This window comes from Lepisma saccharinum, chromosome 10 (assembly GCF_977018435.1).
Source record: "Lepisma saccharinum chromosome 10, izLepSacc3.1, whole genome shotgun sequence".
Taxonomy (NCBI): domain Eukaryota; kingdom Metazoa; phylum Arthropoda; class Insecta; order Zygentoma; family Lepismatidae; genus Lepisma; species Lepisma saccharinum.
In genome coordinates this window covers 78,112,067-78,127,240 of record NC_139238.1, presented here as the reverse complement: position 1 = coordinate 78,127,240, position 15,174 = coordinate 78,112,067, and the positions used below count along the sequence as shown (strand labels likewise).

Sequence of the window (15,174 nt, the reverse complement as noted above, 5' to 3'; positions counted from 1 at the left end):
AGACTAAACCCTACGCTGCGACAGGCAGAACAGACAGGAAGAACAACGGTCGACTACACTCTCTACGTAGTATCCACCAACACTAATACGTAACAGGTGACCTACACTCCCACAGCGCCTCTAGTGGGGCTTTCTGTATCAATTAGCTGAAATCAATCTCAGCGTAATCTGACGGCATAGCGTCATTTTCGGGTGAATTTCCTATTTCCCGAGTGTGGGACGGTGTCCCAGCAGTAGTAGGACATGTGGACATACGTCGTCATTTTTACTGCCTACATTCCGATCTCAACATTATGTAGAAAATAGTAGTAAATTTCCTGTATTGTCCATCAAGGGATTCCCCACTTTCTTTGAGAGTCCCCTTGCGCAATTTACACTGGGCCTCAATTGCTGCACCATTGTATTCGTCAGGTACGATTTTGTTTGTATTATTTTATTCCGACATTGATATCTTTCTTCCTTCTTGAGTTATTGTGCTATAAACATGGTGTGAGGCGATTTTCGCACGCCTGTCACTCGAAAACGGTGCCGATTTCGACATTTTTTCACATGGCATTTCTTCCTTGTTTTTACTTGTCGAATCACCTCCCAAGCGTTGTAAACGGAATTTTGCACCACCCTGTATATATATATATATATATATATATATATATATATATATATATATTCCTTACACAATAAGGAATTTATTTTATTTATTTATTGAGAAAATTTCAGATACAGCACAGTTGGCCATTTTACCATTTTACACTGAAATTGTCAACAATGAAAATGCAAAGATAATAATAATAAGCAAAACATATTTAAAGAAATAATAAAAGTAACAAAATAACACAAAAGTGAATAGCAAATTTACAAAAAAATAGGTAAAGGATGGCACTATTTGATATTATTTACAAACATTTCTTCTAATAGATGACCGAAAGGCAAACTCTGAGGAAAATATATCGATTCTTGATGATAGATCATTGTATTGTGTGGCAAGTCTGTAAAAGATAGATCTTTCATGAATATCTAGTCTAGGTTTTTCTGTATAAAATAATCTTGTATTGCGAGTTGAGTGCATAGGTACTCTAAAGTGGAATTCCTCAAGAAGTGTGTTGCAGATTTATATTCTAACCTAAGGCTAGAATCACGTGCCAATATCAATGCGCTTACTTAGATCAACCTACTGTTATATATATGTATGTATATATATATATAATATTAATTTTTGTTATTACAGAAGCGATGATGTACATAGATGGTCGGCGCCATTTTCAACACGTGATGGGCCTGACTGCGACTGAAACCGCTGCCAGATGAGCCACTGGCAGTTTTCTTGTTTTCAGACAGTGTGGTATTTGAAGAATTTCCAGCCCAGGGAAAATTTCACTGACTTCTTTTGAAGTAACTGGATATTATATAAATTATATATAGCACCCCTCAAGGACCAAAGAAATTACTACCAGAGGGGGGGGGGGGGCTTTACTCCTCGTTACTCCTTCGAACGCCACCATGTTTAAAAATTACATTTGTAGTAATTGTTGTTACTGAATGTTGCTTGCTTTTTAAGAAAATAAACGAATTTGTTGTTTTGTTTTTATTACTTAATTTTCTGTTGATTCTGGTGTGACATTCCCAGTCTCACTCTCTATATGAGTGGTTCTCAAACTGTGGTACGTGTACCCTCAGGGTTACATTAACGACTTGAAGGGGGTAAGCGATCTGTTCGGAAGCGAAATGTCGAGAATACCCACAGGACAACATTTTTGCTGCAAGTGTGTACAGCAGGGTGCGAAATCATTGAAAACTGGTGGGGGTGGGGAGAGAAAGTTCTTAATGTTCAAACCCCCTCCCCCACAAACATGTGTAAATTATACTATATACATATTTGTAATGTTATTTAAAGTAAAAATAAATTACTCCTCAATTAAAAATATATAATTATTAATTACATAAAGGAAATTAATTTGTTACTTTTATACATATCAGATATTCAAAGCAGCTAACTAATTCCTTTACTAAAAGTCAGGGAATTTTGACTTGATTTTTTTTTTAAGATATCGTTATGGAACTGTGCACGGGAACAGGAAATCTTGTTGCTATGTTTCGGCCTCAACTTTTAGGCCCCTTTTATGCACAACACAATCACGGCACCAGAAACCAGTGATGGCAGGAGGAGAGGAAGAGAGAGAGAGAAATTTCCGGAAGGGCCGAAAAATGTATTAAGCCTCTAAATATTGCGTGGAAAATGCATTGAATTACCATTTTTTCTTGTCTGTATGAGAGTAGTAAGGGGACAGAACTGTTGGACAAACTGAAGGAATATGGAAACAAATAGGCTCCATTGATACACACGATTTTTGTCGAATATCGCCACCCGACAAAGTATCTCACTACAACATGCGACAGAAATTGCATGCATGAGACTCTTATGGAATTGATTTTTGTTGGAAGTCTTTGGACTGCAACATCCAACAAAAATCGCATTCATAAACAAGAGCTTTAGATTGCAAATATGTTTCTGGAATTTTATTACTCTTCTGGCTCACTTCACCTTATTTAATGTAGTAGTGCTTACAAAGCTTTTCTTTAATCATCCTGACGTATTAGGGTACTGGTTTCGCACAAGTTAACATACGTTTCCAATGACATTGCACACTATTCTTAGATATCAAGAAGAACCCAACGAAACGGGATATACGTATACTGAATACTATCACCAAAAAGTGAAACATAATTCTGCATTGATGAACGTTATAAAAATCTGGCAAGTGAATGCTCCCAACCTTAAATTTACTGCAACACTAGTATTGCAATGAAACTAACGCCACTCTCTGTCCTGTCCGCTTAAACTCGTGAGAGATGGTCATTAATCTCTCACTGAGTGAAATTATTGTCCAATATTATGAAATAAAATACTAATAATAAATACGTAAATATTTTAATATCATATTTATTCGAATCATTCAATCATAAAAGCATATTACTTTCTTCAAGAATTGACTTTTCTCTGCCAGCCCTGCAACATTTTCACTTTTCATCTACTGATTTATACGAGGGGTGCCCAGAAAGTAATTTCCAGTTAGTAGGGACCTTGATTTTTCGCAAACGCGAAAACCGTGAAAAGAAGTTAATTGCTGCGAAGTTTGTGTTTATGAATGTGCAGTGATGTCTGGACACATTTTTTGCCCGTTCGAAATATCGAAATAACGCGAATTTGGCATAAAATGCGAATTGTTGGCGTTTTTAGCGATTTGTTTTAAAAATGTCCTAAAACCATGAAAAATTCTGTGAAATCCAACAGTCTTGTCTTATTCGAGGCTTAAAGAAACAAAATGTGCCATATTTGTGTACATAGAACGTGCAAGTTTCCCAACATTTTATTCAAGAGTAAACTATAATGCTTATACATGGAATAATTCCGACAGCCACATTAAGTCATGTATTTCCCCCTATTTTTAAACTTCTATCAAAAGAATTTGCATCACAGAGCAAAGTGGCTGGGTTCTAACGGGAGATCGAATGCGTATCTACCGTCACACGGGAGCCGCATCTTCCGTGTTTGTCGCGTGAGATGTGTTTTGAATTACCAAGTGCGCACCATCGGCATTTGTCAAGCTAGAAATAATGTCGTTAGGGGGGACCTGGGGGGGCTTTGGCCCCGGCAGTTGTAACTCTGGCCCCCGCAAACAAAATTTTGATCGATTAAAAATTATCCTAAATTAATACTACATATTATTTTCTGGTAAATTTGTAGCAGAGTTGGAAACACTGTTCCGAAGAAAATCTTCGGAAGCAAATGTAGGACAGCAAAATTCCACCCTTTCCTTGCTTACCAGATTATAACCAAGGTCATAAAATCTGCCTGCTTAGAGGTTATTACCCTTGCCCTAAGTTCCTGGAAACCAGAGATCCGACCCTTTTGTTGCAAATGACCCTTCCAATGCAGATGGAATCAAAGACTCCGCCGTGGCCGAGCAGTCAACAGTAGGTGGTCGAGCGACATAGGCTATGGAGAGAGTTCTCCAGTACTGACATTGTTCTGAGATTTAAAATTGCTCTATGCTTCAGCTTCAGAGCCACAGATTAGCTTTGTGTTCTTGCTTGCGAGGAAGGTCTGCTATCGGGTTCCTACGGTCACTGTGTATTTGTTCGTGTGTGGGAAGAGTTCTAGCGTTGTTGTGCATTTCCATCTTGAATGGATAAATTTATCAAAACCGGATATTTTAAAACTATCTCAAAACATGTGGAAGATGACGGCAATGAAGAGGGTGTTGGTCCAAGTTCTGACGTTCCAAAGTTAGACAAAACAAGTGAATGTACTAATGTGAAAACAATTACTGATATTGGGGTAGATAATCCTAGGCAACCACTTTAGCAAAACTATCCAAATACTACGTTCGGAAAGCGAAAGCGGTCATTTCAAAAACACTGGTTTGCATCTGCGCCGTGGCTAGAATATAGTGTGGAACTTGACGCATGCTTTTGTTTTCCATGCCGTAAATTTGGCACAGATTCAGGATATGCAGAACCAAATTTCAGGAAAATAGGGATGCGCAACTGGAAGAAAGCATGTGAAAAAATCAAGGAACACAAAGGAACGTCATACCATCTAAAATGCATGGAACTATGGGCGAATTACAAAGTGAGTACCAATTAGTTTTGTAAAACAATTATATATAGCTATGTGTGTGTGTGTGCTGTGTGTGTGTGTGTGTTTGTGTGTGTGTGTGTGTATGTTCGTAGATTAAATTTAAAAAATGAAATATGTGTATGTCTTTATCCAGTGTTCAAATTGAAAAAATGGTGAGGGAAAAATTTCACAGCTTCCCTATTCTAATTTTGAGAATTGTACCTGATAGAAAGCCAACTGCGTTGGGCAGAAATTTCTCTAGCGGAGGGGTTTCAAGAATCCCGTATCTAAAACATACGGACTGATTTATATAAATTTCTTGGGTTCAAAGTAAATAACACAAATTTTCCAATTAGTGTAGAAGGTTTCAGTAATCACTGATCTCGTCTCAGTGGACTTTTATTTAATATCAGCATTATTTTTCTTAGAGGAAGGCAAATTAATCAGGAAATATTTTCTCATTAAATATATATTGTAATTTACAAACCAACAACAGTATTAATTTTAATGTAAAATTTAGTTCAGAAACTGACAATATATATGTTGATATTAATGTAACATTTACTTGAAATTGAAAGAAATGATTGCGTCAAATTCTGAGCAATGGCAAAATATGATCTAGAATATACTTATGAGGGTAAATTCTTTACATGGTCAGGAGTTAAATTAAAAACTCCCCCCCCCCCATTTTAATTCGAACACTGGATGTACTTTGATTTTCGTCAAAGATATGCAGCAACGGTGATACAAGAAATTAATGAATGGACAGTAACAAAAGACACGCTTGCCTGTCCAGGGGAGGACATCGTAGTGGTAATGTCGTCACCATATAATTCCATATATATCCTTGGTTCGATATCTAGTGGACGCACATAGTGGTTCGGATCAAACTTTAAACTGTACGTCCAGTCCCGATTGGCCTCCTATTTGTGCATGAAGAGGACATAGAACATTTGGGGACAAAATCGTAATTCGGGAGCTAACGTGCTCAGCCACTGAGGCGGCTAAAATTCAATAGGTTTCCATTTTGGCTATTTTACTTTTTTTCTACCTCGTAGGTTAATTTTTACGACAAGTCGATGTGGATTGATGAATGATGGACGGATGGAAAAGTGATGGGAGCATAGACAAACAGAATGAGTCACCAATGGCTGGTGGAGGTTTGAACATGGGATCTCTGATTTCGTAGCCCTTTACGCTTACCACTCCGCCACGAACACTGGAATAAATTAAATAAGTAATGCCATGGTTTAGAATGAATGTCGGAGAGAGTGGAAGCCGAGATAATAACATGTACACTAATGCATTGTTGGCATTGCTAGCAGATGTCAACGGTCTACCGATACCTTGCAGAACGGAGAAATAATTTTTACCTATATTTGCATTGTTTTAACAAATATATACAGCACTGACGAACGAAGGAACAAAGCTAATCTCCACTGTCTAGAGCAGGGGTTCCCAAAAATTTTCGTTTCACGGCGCCCTTCGTGTTTCAAGATTTTTCCACAGCGCCTACGTCATGAATGTAGGCCTATCTAGTACTTGCTTTGATTGACTGAATTGATGTTTTAAGTCCATGCATAGTAAGGCTAATTGGGACGGGGACCTACAGTTTAAAGTGGGATCCGAACCACTATGTGACTCCACCGGGTAACGAACCCGGGACCCCTTAATTACAAGGTGGCGAAATCTAACACTACGCCACCGGGGAGGCCCTATCTAACACTTGTAACGCTCTGTTAGTGTGCTTACGTTGCTTGCCTTAAGTTAAAAAATAAACATATTTAAAATTCAGAAACATTTTTTATGTAACAAGTACAAAATAAGAACATGTATTTGGAACAATCATATCGATGACTGAATTTCATTGAAAATATTGGAACATCACGCGGCGGCCCCGTAAGCCTACCAGGGCGCCGCGGCGCACACTTTGGGAACCACTGGTCTAGAGATTACAATTTCTGTAAAACTGAGTCCTAGGTTTGAATCCTGAAGGAGATATTATTTTCTTTCATTATTACAATAACTTGTCATCGTAATCAAAAATAGTTTAAAGTCCATTTTATGCTCAAATATATTAATTGGAACTGGATTTATAATGTCAATTGGACTCCGACCCATTGTGTAATGTGCCTCCATCGGGACTTGAACCTGGCACTCTTTGATTATAAGGGAACGTGGTAAACCACACCTGGGAGGCCCGCCGTGGTGAACGTGTCGTTATAAGAAATATGCAATATAAAGCAAAAATGTGAATTTATTCTTGAGAATGTTAAAAAACAACAAGAAAAACCAGAATATTTGAGTCGCTAATAATATTCTGCATATTACATATAATTCTGATGGCCGTTTGCGAGTTTTCCTTCATTAATTGCCATTCATAATCGTGAACATTGCGATTAACTAAAAGTAACAAAAAAGCGGTACAAAATTTGAAAAATAAAATATACATAGAATAAAAGTAAATGGCAATTAATGAAGGAAAACTCACAAATGAACTGAAAAGAAAGGTAATAACAAGTTGATATTTACTACCTACTTTTGGGCTTTTTGAAGTTGTCATTTACCTGTCTATTTAGCATGGTTTGTGGCTATTATAAACGCGCTCCCTACTGATAACACGAACTGAGACAGAAATAAACAAAGTGTGAAAATACCTAAGTCAGTTTCTTCATGACACTTGTACAAACCACCAACGTCGTTTTGCGATAATGCAGGGTGCAAGTTTAGAGGTGCACAATTTTCGAAAGAAAAGTGGCACGCGTCCTATTTTTCCTATTACATCTCGAGGCATTGGTGTACACATGGGGGAGCTGATGAGGCTACAACTCTCCCCGAAACTTTGAGAAAAACAAAATTTTGAAATGAAATCTGTAAAGAACTCGGGGAAAAAAACAAATTGGTAAGTGCAATCCCCACACCCCCTAAAATGACCATAGATACCATTTCTCTCTTTGAACAACTTTAAAAAGGAATCCCAAAAGTGGTAATTACCAAATATTTTATATTGTCTCTCTCCACCTCCCCTCCGAAAGAAAATCCTGCGTACGTTTGTGTCTGGAGGAGAGTTACAAATCACTCGCGTAATGTAAAGTGCTGCTTGCGCTGGAATACTGCTAGAATTTAAATTTGAAAATAATTTCAATGTTAAAGGCGTCATCATTATTACTATTATTAATATGATTTTGTAACGTCCTATTATTGTTATCATTACGTCCCTGCCTAAATTCGCAGCCAGAAATACGATTGATTGATTGAGTTATTGTTTTAAGTCCACTTTATGCACAGTAAGGCTAATGGGGACTGGACGTACAGTTTAAAGTGGGGTCCGAACCACTATGTGCCTCCACCGGGTATCGAACCCGGGACCCCTTAATTACAAGGCAACGACGCTACCACTGCGCCATCGAGGAGGCCCAGAAATACGAATAAAACGCGATCTTCTACATTCAGGAAAGCAACGTCTTGACAAGGCACAAGGCGGTCCTAAGACCAGCACAAAGCTTGAATGGAGACAATACAACAAACTTGTTCAACAAATGTTGGCGCGAAGGTTGCGGACAACCAAAGGCGGCACTGCGTCCAAAATACTCTCTGAACTGCCTGTCATAAAATATTCCTGCGAGAGGACAGTCGTCACCTGTCGAACCTGACAAATTGCAAGGAGCGGTCTTTCTTGCTTTAAGGGAACAAGGGAAAGATGGAGAAGATAAAGGGAAGGAAATGACAATCAAATGGTAGAGAAGACTTATCCCTGGGTTGTACCCCTGCTGTTTGAGAGCACAGTTTCTGGAAGGCAATACGCAAATATGGTTAAATTTTCCCTTCCCCAGTAAATCTTTGTTTCCGATTCATTTTGTTCATTCTGCTAGATTTTGCTTCTATCCAGGGTGCCAAGTACCAGAACGGTCCAATGACCTCGGTGCCCTCGAGCAAGGAATAACTTGAGTGAGGAGGCAGGAGGGCTTTGGGGGAGGGAGGCGGGGCAGATGCAAGAGGACGAAGAAAATGTAGCAGTTTACTTACATGATGACTCGTGAAAGTAATATTGTTATTGCTTGCTTGAAAGAATGAATCGTTGTACTGATTTTTGCATGTCTCAGCAGAGAGGAATTTTCAAAAACATCTCTCCTCTGAAAGTGCTAAGCAGATTTCGTAAATTCTGAAAAATGAATATGTGTAAGATTTCATCTGTAGGTTTGTTTGTTTGATTTGTTGTCTTCACTTTATGCACAGAAAGGCTAATCAGGACTGGACCTACAGTTTAAAGTGGGATCCGAACCACTGTGCCATTATCTCCACCGGATATCGAACCCGGGACCCCTTGATTACAAGGCGACGACCTTACCACTACACCATCGGCGAGGCCCTTTCACCTGTAGGTTTGGAAGAATCCTCATGATGGATGGTTGCATTTGTAGCTGTGTTGAAAATAAATGTAGTAGTTTTGTCTTTCCGGAAACTTAATATCAAATATCTTGACAGACAATAATGCATTCCACAGGAGGATTCTCCAGAATAGCTAAATAGGAAAAATCCTGCACAGAATAATTTATCAGATGTCAAGAAATCAGCTTAGCACTTCCACAGTAGTTTCGATAAAAAAGAAGTTGTCATTGATTGGATTGATTTGGTGTTTTAAGTCCACTTTATGCACAGTAAGGCTAATCGGGACTGGACCTACAGTTTAAAGTGGGATCCGAACCACTTGTGCCTCCACCGGGTATCGAACCCGTGACCCCTTGATTACAAGGCGACGACGCTACCACTGCGCCATCGGGGAGGCAAGTTGTCATTGAGACAGGCAGAAAGTAAAATACATTAAGAAAAACTGTAAAGTAATAGTTTAATAGTAGTACTTTCATAAATTGATTTGCTTCCTGAAAATTCTTGAACTCTAATGTTTATTTGACCTCCAGTATTCACATATATATTATATACACTTCGTAGTAGTTTTATATACCAATGCACTATATATGTAGCAATATTATAATGTAATATAATGTACATATAAAACATATATATATATATTTGTGTGTGTGTGTGTGTGTGTGTGTGTGTGTGTGTGTGTGTGTGTGTGTGTGTGTGTGTGTGTGTGTGTGTGTGTGTGTGCATCACACAGAGTTGTTTAACTTTACTGTCTGGTAATATTTGCATAGGAACAAATTTTAGATTTGGCCCCCCCGAACTGATCAACCTAGCTACGTCCCTGTTAGGGCGTCTGACTACCATGCGAAAGACCCGGGGTCAATCCCCTGCGGGGAAGAACCGGGATCTTTTCCAACTGTTCAAGCTGCTCCGGCGCCCACCAAGCGTCGTATCAAGCGGGTACCTAGAGGAAACTTTGGGGATAAAGGTAGCCAGGAGCATGGTCCTGATCACATTATCCCCACCTTCGGCCGTGATCAAGAAAGTGTGGGGTCCTAACTCCACACCCCCTAGATGCCTTCATGGCTTGGTACTAAGAACAGGGGAGCACTTTACTTTTACTTTTACTTCCTCAAAAATCTGTTCCAACATATCAAACTGTCACCAAAATACGTAGACCATGTGACCTACAATTTAAGAAGCACATTGGAATTATAAGTTTTGATATATTTGACAGAAAAAATGTTCTAAAACAAAAACACGAATTTTGGGAAACTTAACACTGACAAATCAAAAAAATATAATGCCATATTTTGGTGCCATAATAATATATCCGTATCTGTCACGCGAGATTCATTGATTTAATTTTTTTCGGTGTGTCGCCACTTATGGTCATTATACACCCTGCAGTATATACGGGAAAAATTGCATTATGGAAAATAACTTTCCCAAAATAACTTCCAAGATATTAAACTCTCACGAAGAGGCATAGGCCATGTGACTTACAATTTGAAGCAGTAGTTTAAAAACACCATGAAGGTATAATTTCAGGCATTTGCCAGAAAATGCACTAAAATAAAAATGTGAATTTTGCGGAAAATATAAAGAATAAAAATACACCAATTTGAAAGAAAATAACAAAAAATCAAGGTCCCTGCCGATTAGGCGTAAATGAAACGAGAATATCAGTTGTAATTTATTGCATTAGTAACAGTGAATCCTAACCTAATTTTCGGCATAATCACCACCGTTGTTCTGGCATTTGTCGTAGCATGGCACTAAATTTTGTATGCCCATGGTATATGTGTCTGACAGCAAACACTGGAACTATCTCTACCGCAGTGTACCTGTCAAATCCTTGTCCTGCCAGAAACCTCTTCAGTTGAATAAAGAGATGAAAGTCGGTACATGCAACGCCAGGGCTGTACAGGGAGCGTTCCAAGATCACTCACCTGAAGTAATGTAAAGGGCCCGCGTGTACTCAGGTTTGTGCACATTCGATTGGCCTTCCGTGAATTGTCTGCACCATCGTCTGACCATACTATCGCTCACGACGTCCGGTCTGCACACCTCACACGATTGCTGAATTCTGGGCGTGCAATAATCTGATTACTATACGTAGGCTACATCGCAGTCGATGGAGACTGCGTGAGAGCTGCAATCTTTAACCTAGAACTGTCCTAAAACGGCTGCATTGCCACTTTACCAGATTACAGCTACATGCCACTTCTTCCTGCCCGCATGTGTGTGTCGCTCTACGGCCACTAGTGTTGTGTACAGGCACGATTGGAACTTTTTTCAGGACGTCCCTCATATATATGAACTTTCAGAAGCTGTTATTAACAGAGTGTTCCTATTTTACTGTGTGATTAGCTAAATCAGGTACCTATACAATTCAATTCTATAAATTCCTGGCGTTAAATTTCTAATACCTACATACCCTTTTAGTCAGCAATAATGGTATAACTACATGTTGTCAGTTTCACAGTACTTCACTTTGATATACTGTACTGAAGCAGAAATCCCATTGATAATGTAAGGAAAGAAATATGACATTTTCTTTTGTACAATTCAATTGTTTCACTTATATACAAGAGTTACGTTGTATGCTTTACAGAGAAGAGAGAAGTAGCTTTATGCATCGAAAAATGAGTCCGCAGTCATGGTTCTTGCAAGGAGATGGTTCTAAACCTCAGTGGAAATATCAACATATAATACCGAGAATGTGTAAGGAGACTGATAAATTACAAAATGTATTTCTTAATCAATCATTCTTCACTCTCATCTCATTAAGTCGCAACTTAAAAAATAATCAAGTATTTTATTTTAAACTTACTGCGTATAATAAAATTCCGTAATCCTTCCCTAGCTTGTGAATTTTGAAATTCACTATTTTGCAGTTTGAATGTAAATCATAGAGAATAGAGAAATTAAGTCAATTTCATAGAAGATAATATTGGTACTTAACAAATCCATACCTGGATCTGTATGAGTTTATCATTTCCATTTGAAAAAACATCGATATACTTTAGTTTGTAATTGTCAGGGAAAAATGTAAATTTTGTCCTGGAAAACCTGGAAAAGTCAGGGAATTTCATTTCTGCTTGTTTGTAGTCACCCTGTTATTGTTTTGCATTTTATGTTTTACTTTTATTATGCGTATTGATGCAGATTTGTTAATGATCGCTTGAGAGAGAGAAAGCATTCAATACATTAATTTGTGTGTTTTTGATATTAATCTTAGTAAAGTATATTTCAAATTAAAAGTACTTGCTTATCTTTTGTGTGTTATAACAAAAACTCTCCCCCCGGAAATGTTTGGTGGGAGGGTGTATTTTTGATGCCAAGATTGTTGGTGGAGGGGAAATCCCCCCCAGGATTTCGCACCCTGGTGTACAGCAGACTTCATTGTTTCAGACTTCATAGCTTTAACATTCAACAGGAATGTTGTTGTTACTGATAATCTTATGTTTGTTTTTGTGGCCAAGATGGCACCGAAGCCTGATGCACGCGCATTTAGTGCTCCGAAATCTCAACTGTTTTCCGGTTCCTTGGGGGCTGTTGTGTGCACTGAGGAGTAGCTAGTCTAGCAGAGATAGATCAATCAATCTCACATCTCTAATTATTTTCAAACCACAATATTTATTGTCATATTAAAGCTACAGTTCATATGCAACACTTTCTTTTTCACGCGCTTCTCGTCCGTCGGTGTGATCCGAGGTCAAAACTGGTGTAGCTCGCTCTTCTTCCGCCTTAGCAGTTCCAGGTAGAAACGGCCTCCCGAAGGAAAAGGGAAGATTTTTGCCTCTACCTCCTTTGCCTCCTCGCACCCCCCCCCCCCCCGCTGCAATGGTTGAAAGGGCATTGGTTTCCATTCGATTCCTTTGTAAAACTTCTAAAGAACTCAAGGGAAAATTTTCTGCAGTACTTATGTTCTCTGTATTTACACAACCTTTTACACGTTGTACAATATGTATGTATAATATGGAATGTAGTTTTATTATTTATGAAATGGGAACGTGTTATGTGCAGACAATAATGTTATGCTTTCTTTATTTACTTTTTATTTTTTTTTATTTTTCAAATATGGAATATATAATGATTAAATTACAAATATTTGCTCAGGCTCTCTCTCGCTCTCGTTTTAGTAGTGCTTTTTTTTTTAAATATACTAATCTCTTGGCCTTCAACGGATGTATATATTTGGGCAAGAGATCGCACATTCATATTGTTGTTGGTTTGGATTATTTTACTTCGCTTTTCTACCACATTTGGTTATCGCGAAAATGAGGATGATGTAATGAAATTAATGAAGGGACCTCGAACAATCCAGGTCGGGATTCGAACCCGTGATGAGCTTGCATTCTTGTTCCTGTGTTGTACTCTGCAATGAATAATGAAATAATTTGAAAGGAAAAATGTATCTCAGAACTCAAGAAGCCAAATGAATATTATTTTTGAAGAAACTACAAAAAGTGTGTTTTGTTACTGTTCATAAAGTGGACTTAAAACACCAAATCATCCAACCGTTGGTGAGTGATGATCACAGCGCGCTACGACACCAGGAGTTCCGGTTCGAACCCCGACCTGGGCTTGGGTGTTCTTTGTGTTTGTCCCTTCATTAATGTATCGTATCATCTTGGCAATTAACCAAATGTGAGGAAAAAGCGACGCTAAGTAACAAAAATCAAGTCAGATCATTGATTGGTTGCTTGATTTGGTTTATTTTACTTCGCTTTTCCGCCACTTTTGGCTAATTGCGAAGATGATACAATATAATTGATGAAGGGACACACTCAAAGAATACCCATAACCAAGCCGAGATTCGAACCCAGGATCTCTCGCTTAGTAGTCAAATCAAATCTTTTTTATTTTCAAATGGGGATGGGGGTTACGTGTACTTTTTTAGTACTCATTCATCATTTTGCAATCTTTTCCTGTTATTGACGTTCTATTTTTAGGAATACTGGGCACTAAAGGAGGAAAGGGTATGAGCCACACCAACCCCTACCCCTTTTGAGCACGCCACTGATTGCTACCCCAAGTGTCGAAGTCACCGCACGTCACTGGTATGATCCCAATATAATCTTTGCCTTCCAATAAGTTCGTCGATAAATAAATAACCCTCGATTAAATAAGTATATTTTCATGATTTAATTTTAGTTATTTCATTATTTACTATTAGTACTTAATAAATTTTACGGGGGATCCGGACCGCCTGGACCCCCCCTTAAATACGTCCTTTCTTATACAGAATATGTAAACAATATCAAATTTAAACTATTTTTCTGCTGTTACTTCCGATGCAGCTGGCAACACCTGGGTGTACAGATAGGCGAGGACCTTGAACGGGATATTTTTAGCCTTGAGGTGGGATCATATTCTTGGTGGGATTTTCGAGACGTCTGGGTGGTTGGTTACACTGACGTAGTAAGCAAAGCTCAACTGAACTTGACAGTGTGTTGTCATGTTTCGTGGGATTTAAAGAAAGGTAAATTGTTCATAATCTCGTAAATACAGTACATAGTTACCCATAGTTGTCCTGCGATGAAACCACCGAATCAAGTTCTTTTCATAAAAGCAAGCAACGAATATATATGCTATGATTAGTAGCCCAATCGTCGGACAAGTTGTCATCTTAATTTTCTCATTTGCATGTTATACAAGATCTCTTGGTCGGAATTTCTACATTTTTCAAAAAGTACAAGGGCAAATAGTATGACGTCGGACAAGTTGTCATATTTTTCTCATTTGCATATTATACAAGATCTCTTGGTCGGAATCTATACATTTTGCAAAAGTACAAGGCAAATAGTATGACATGGTTCGATTTCTATTTTTGTCTGTTAAGGCTGAAGCTGAGTGATTACTTTCTGTGTGTTTTATGGGGAATGATTTTACCTTCCACATACTGCTCTGTGTATATTTATTTGGTACCAGTTAGATATGCCGGAATCACATTTAACTCGTTTATTTTCAAATAACATTCTTTTCTACTTACCTCATATGCATAGCTGAACATTTGCCAAATTTGGATTACTTTTTTTTCCATGAAAAAAGCGTTATTTTTAACATTATAATTATTTATTGGTCGTTGCTAATTCGGCGGGCAAATCTTGACTCACGTTGTCTATCGTCAGCTGATATGCAGTATCGTCAGCTGATGTGCAGTGTTTCCAAACTTATGA

The 15,174-nt window shown here is 38.2% G+C and overlaps 2 protein-coding genes across 5 annotated transcripts in view; both read left to right on the top strand.

Moving 5' to 3' along the window:
* Positions 1–1,734, top strand: part of LOC145994396 (acyl-coenzyme A thioesterase 9, mitochondrial-like) — a 73,025-nt gene extending 71,291 nt beyond the window's left edge. Inside the window, exon 12 of the mRNA XM_083130518.1 lies at positions 1,226–1,734. Coding sequence (XP_082986644.1) covers positions 1,226–1,305 — 80 coding nt within the window. The 3' untranslated portion in view covers positions 1,306–1,734. The remainder of the gene's footprint in view (positions 1–1,225) is intronic.
* A 12,610-nt stretch (positions 1,735–14,344) lies between these two features.
* LOC145994395 (acyl-coenzyme A thioesterase 9, mitochondrial-like) overlaps positions 14,345–15,174 on the top strand; it is a 41,043-nt gene continuing 40,213 nt past the window's right edge. For 2 of the 4 annotated variants that reach the window (XM_083130517.1, XM_083130513.1), the window contains exon 1: positions 14,345–14,477. The gene's annotated coding sequence lies outside the window, so the exon portion shown is untranslated. Of the gene's footprint in view, positions 14,478–14,780; positions 14,801–15,174 lie in introns of those variants that run through there. The other 2 variants (XM_083130514.1, XM_083130515.1) reach the window with 2 other exon arrangements.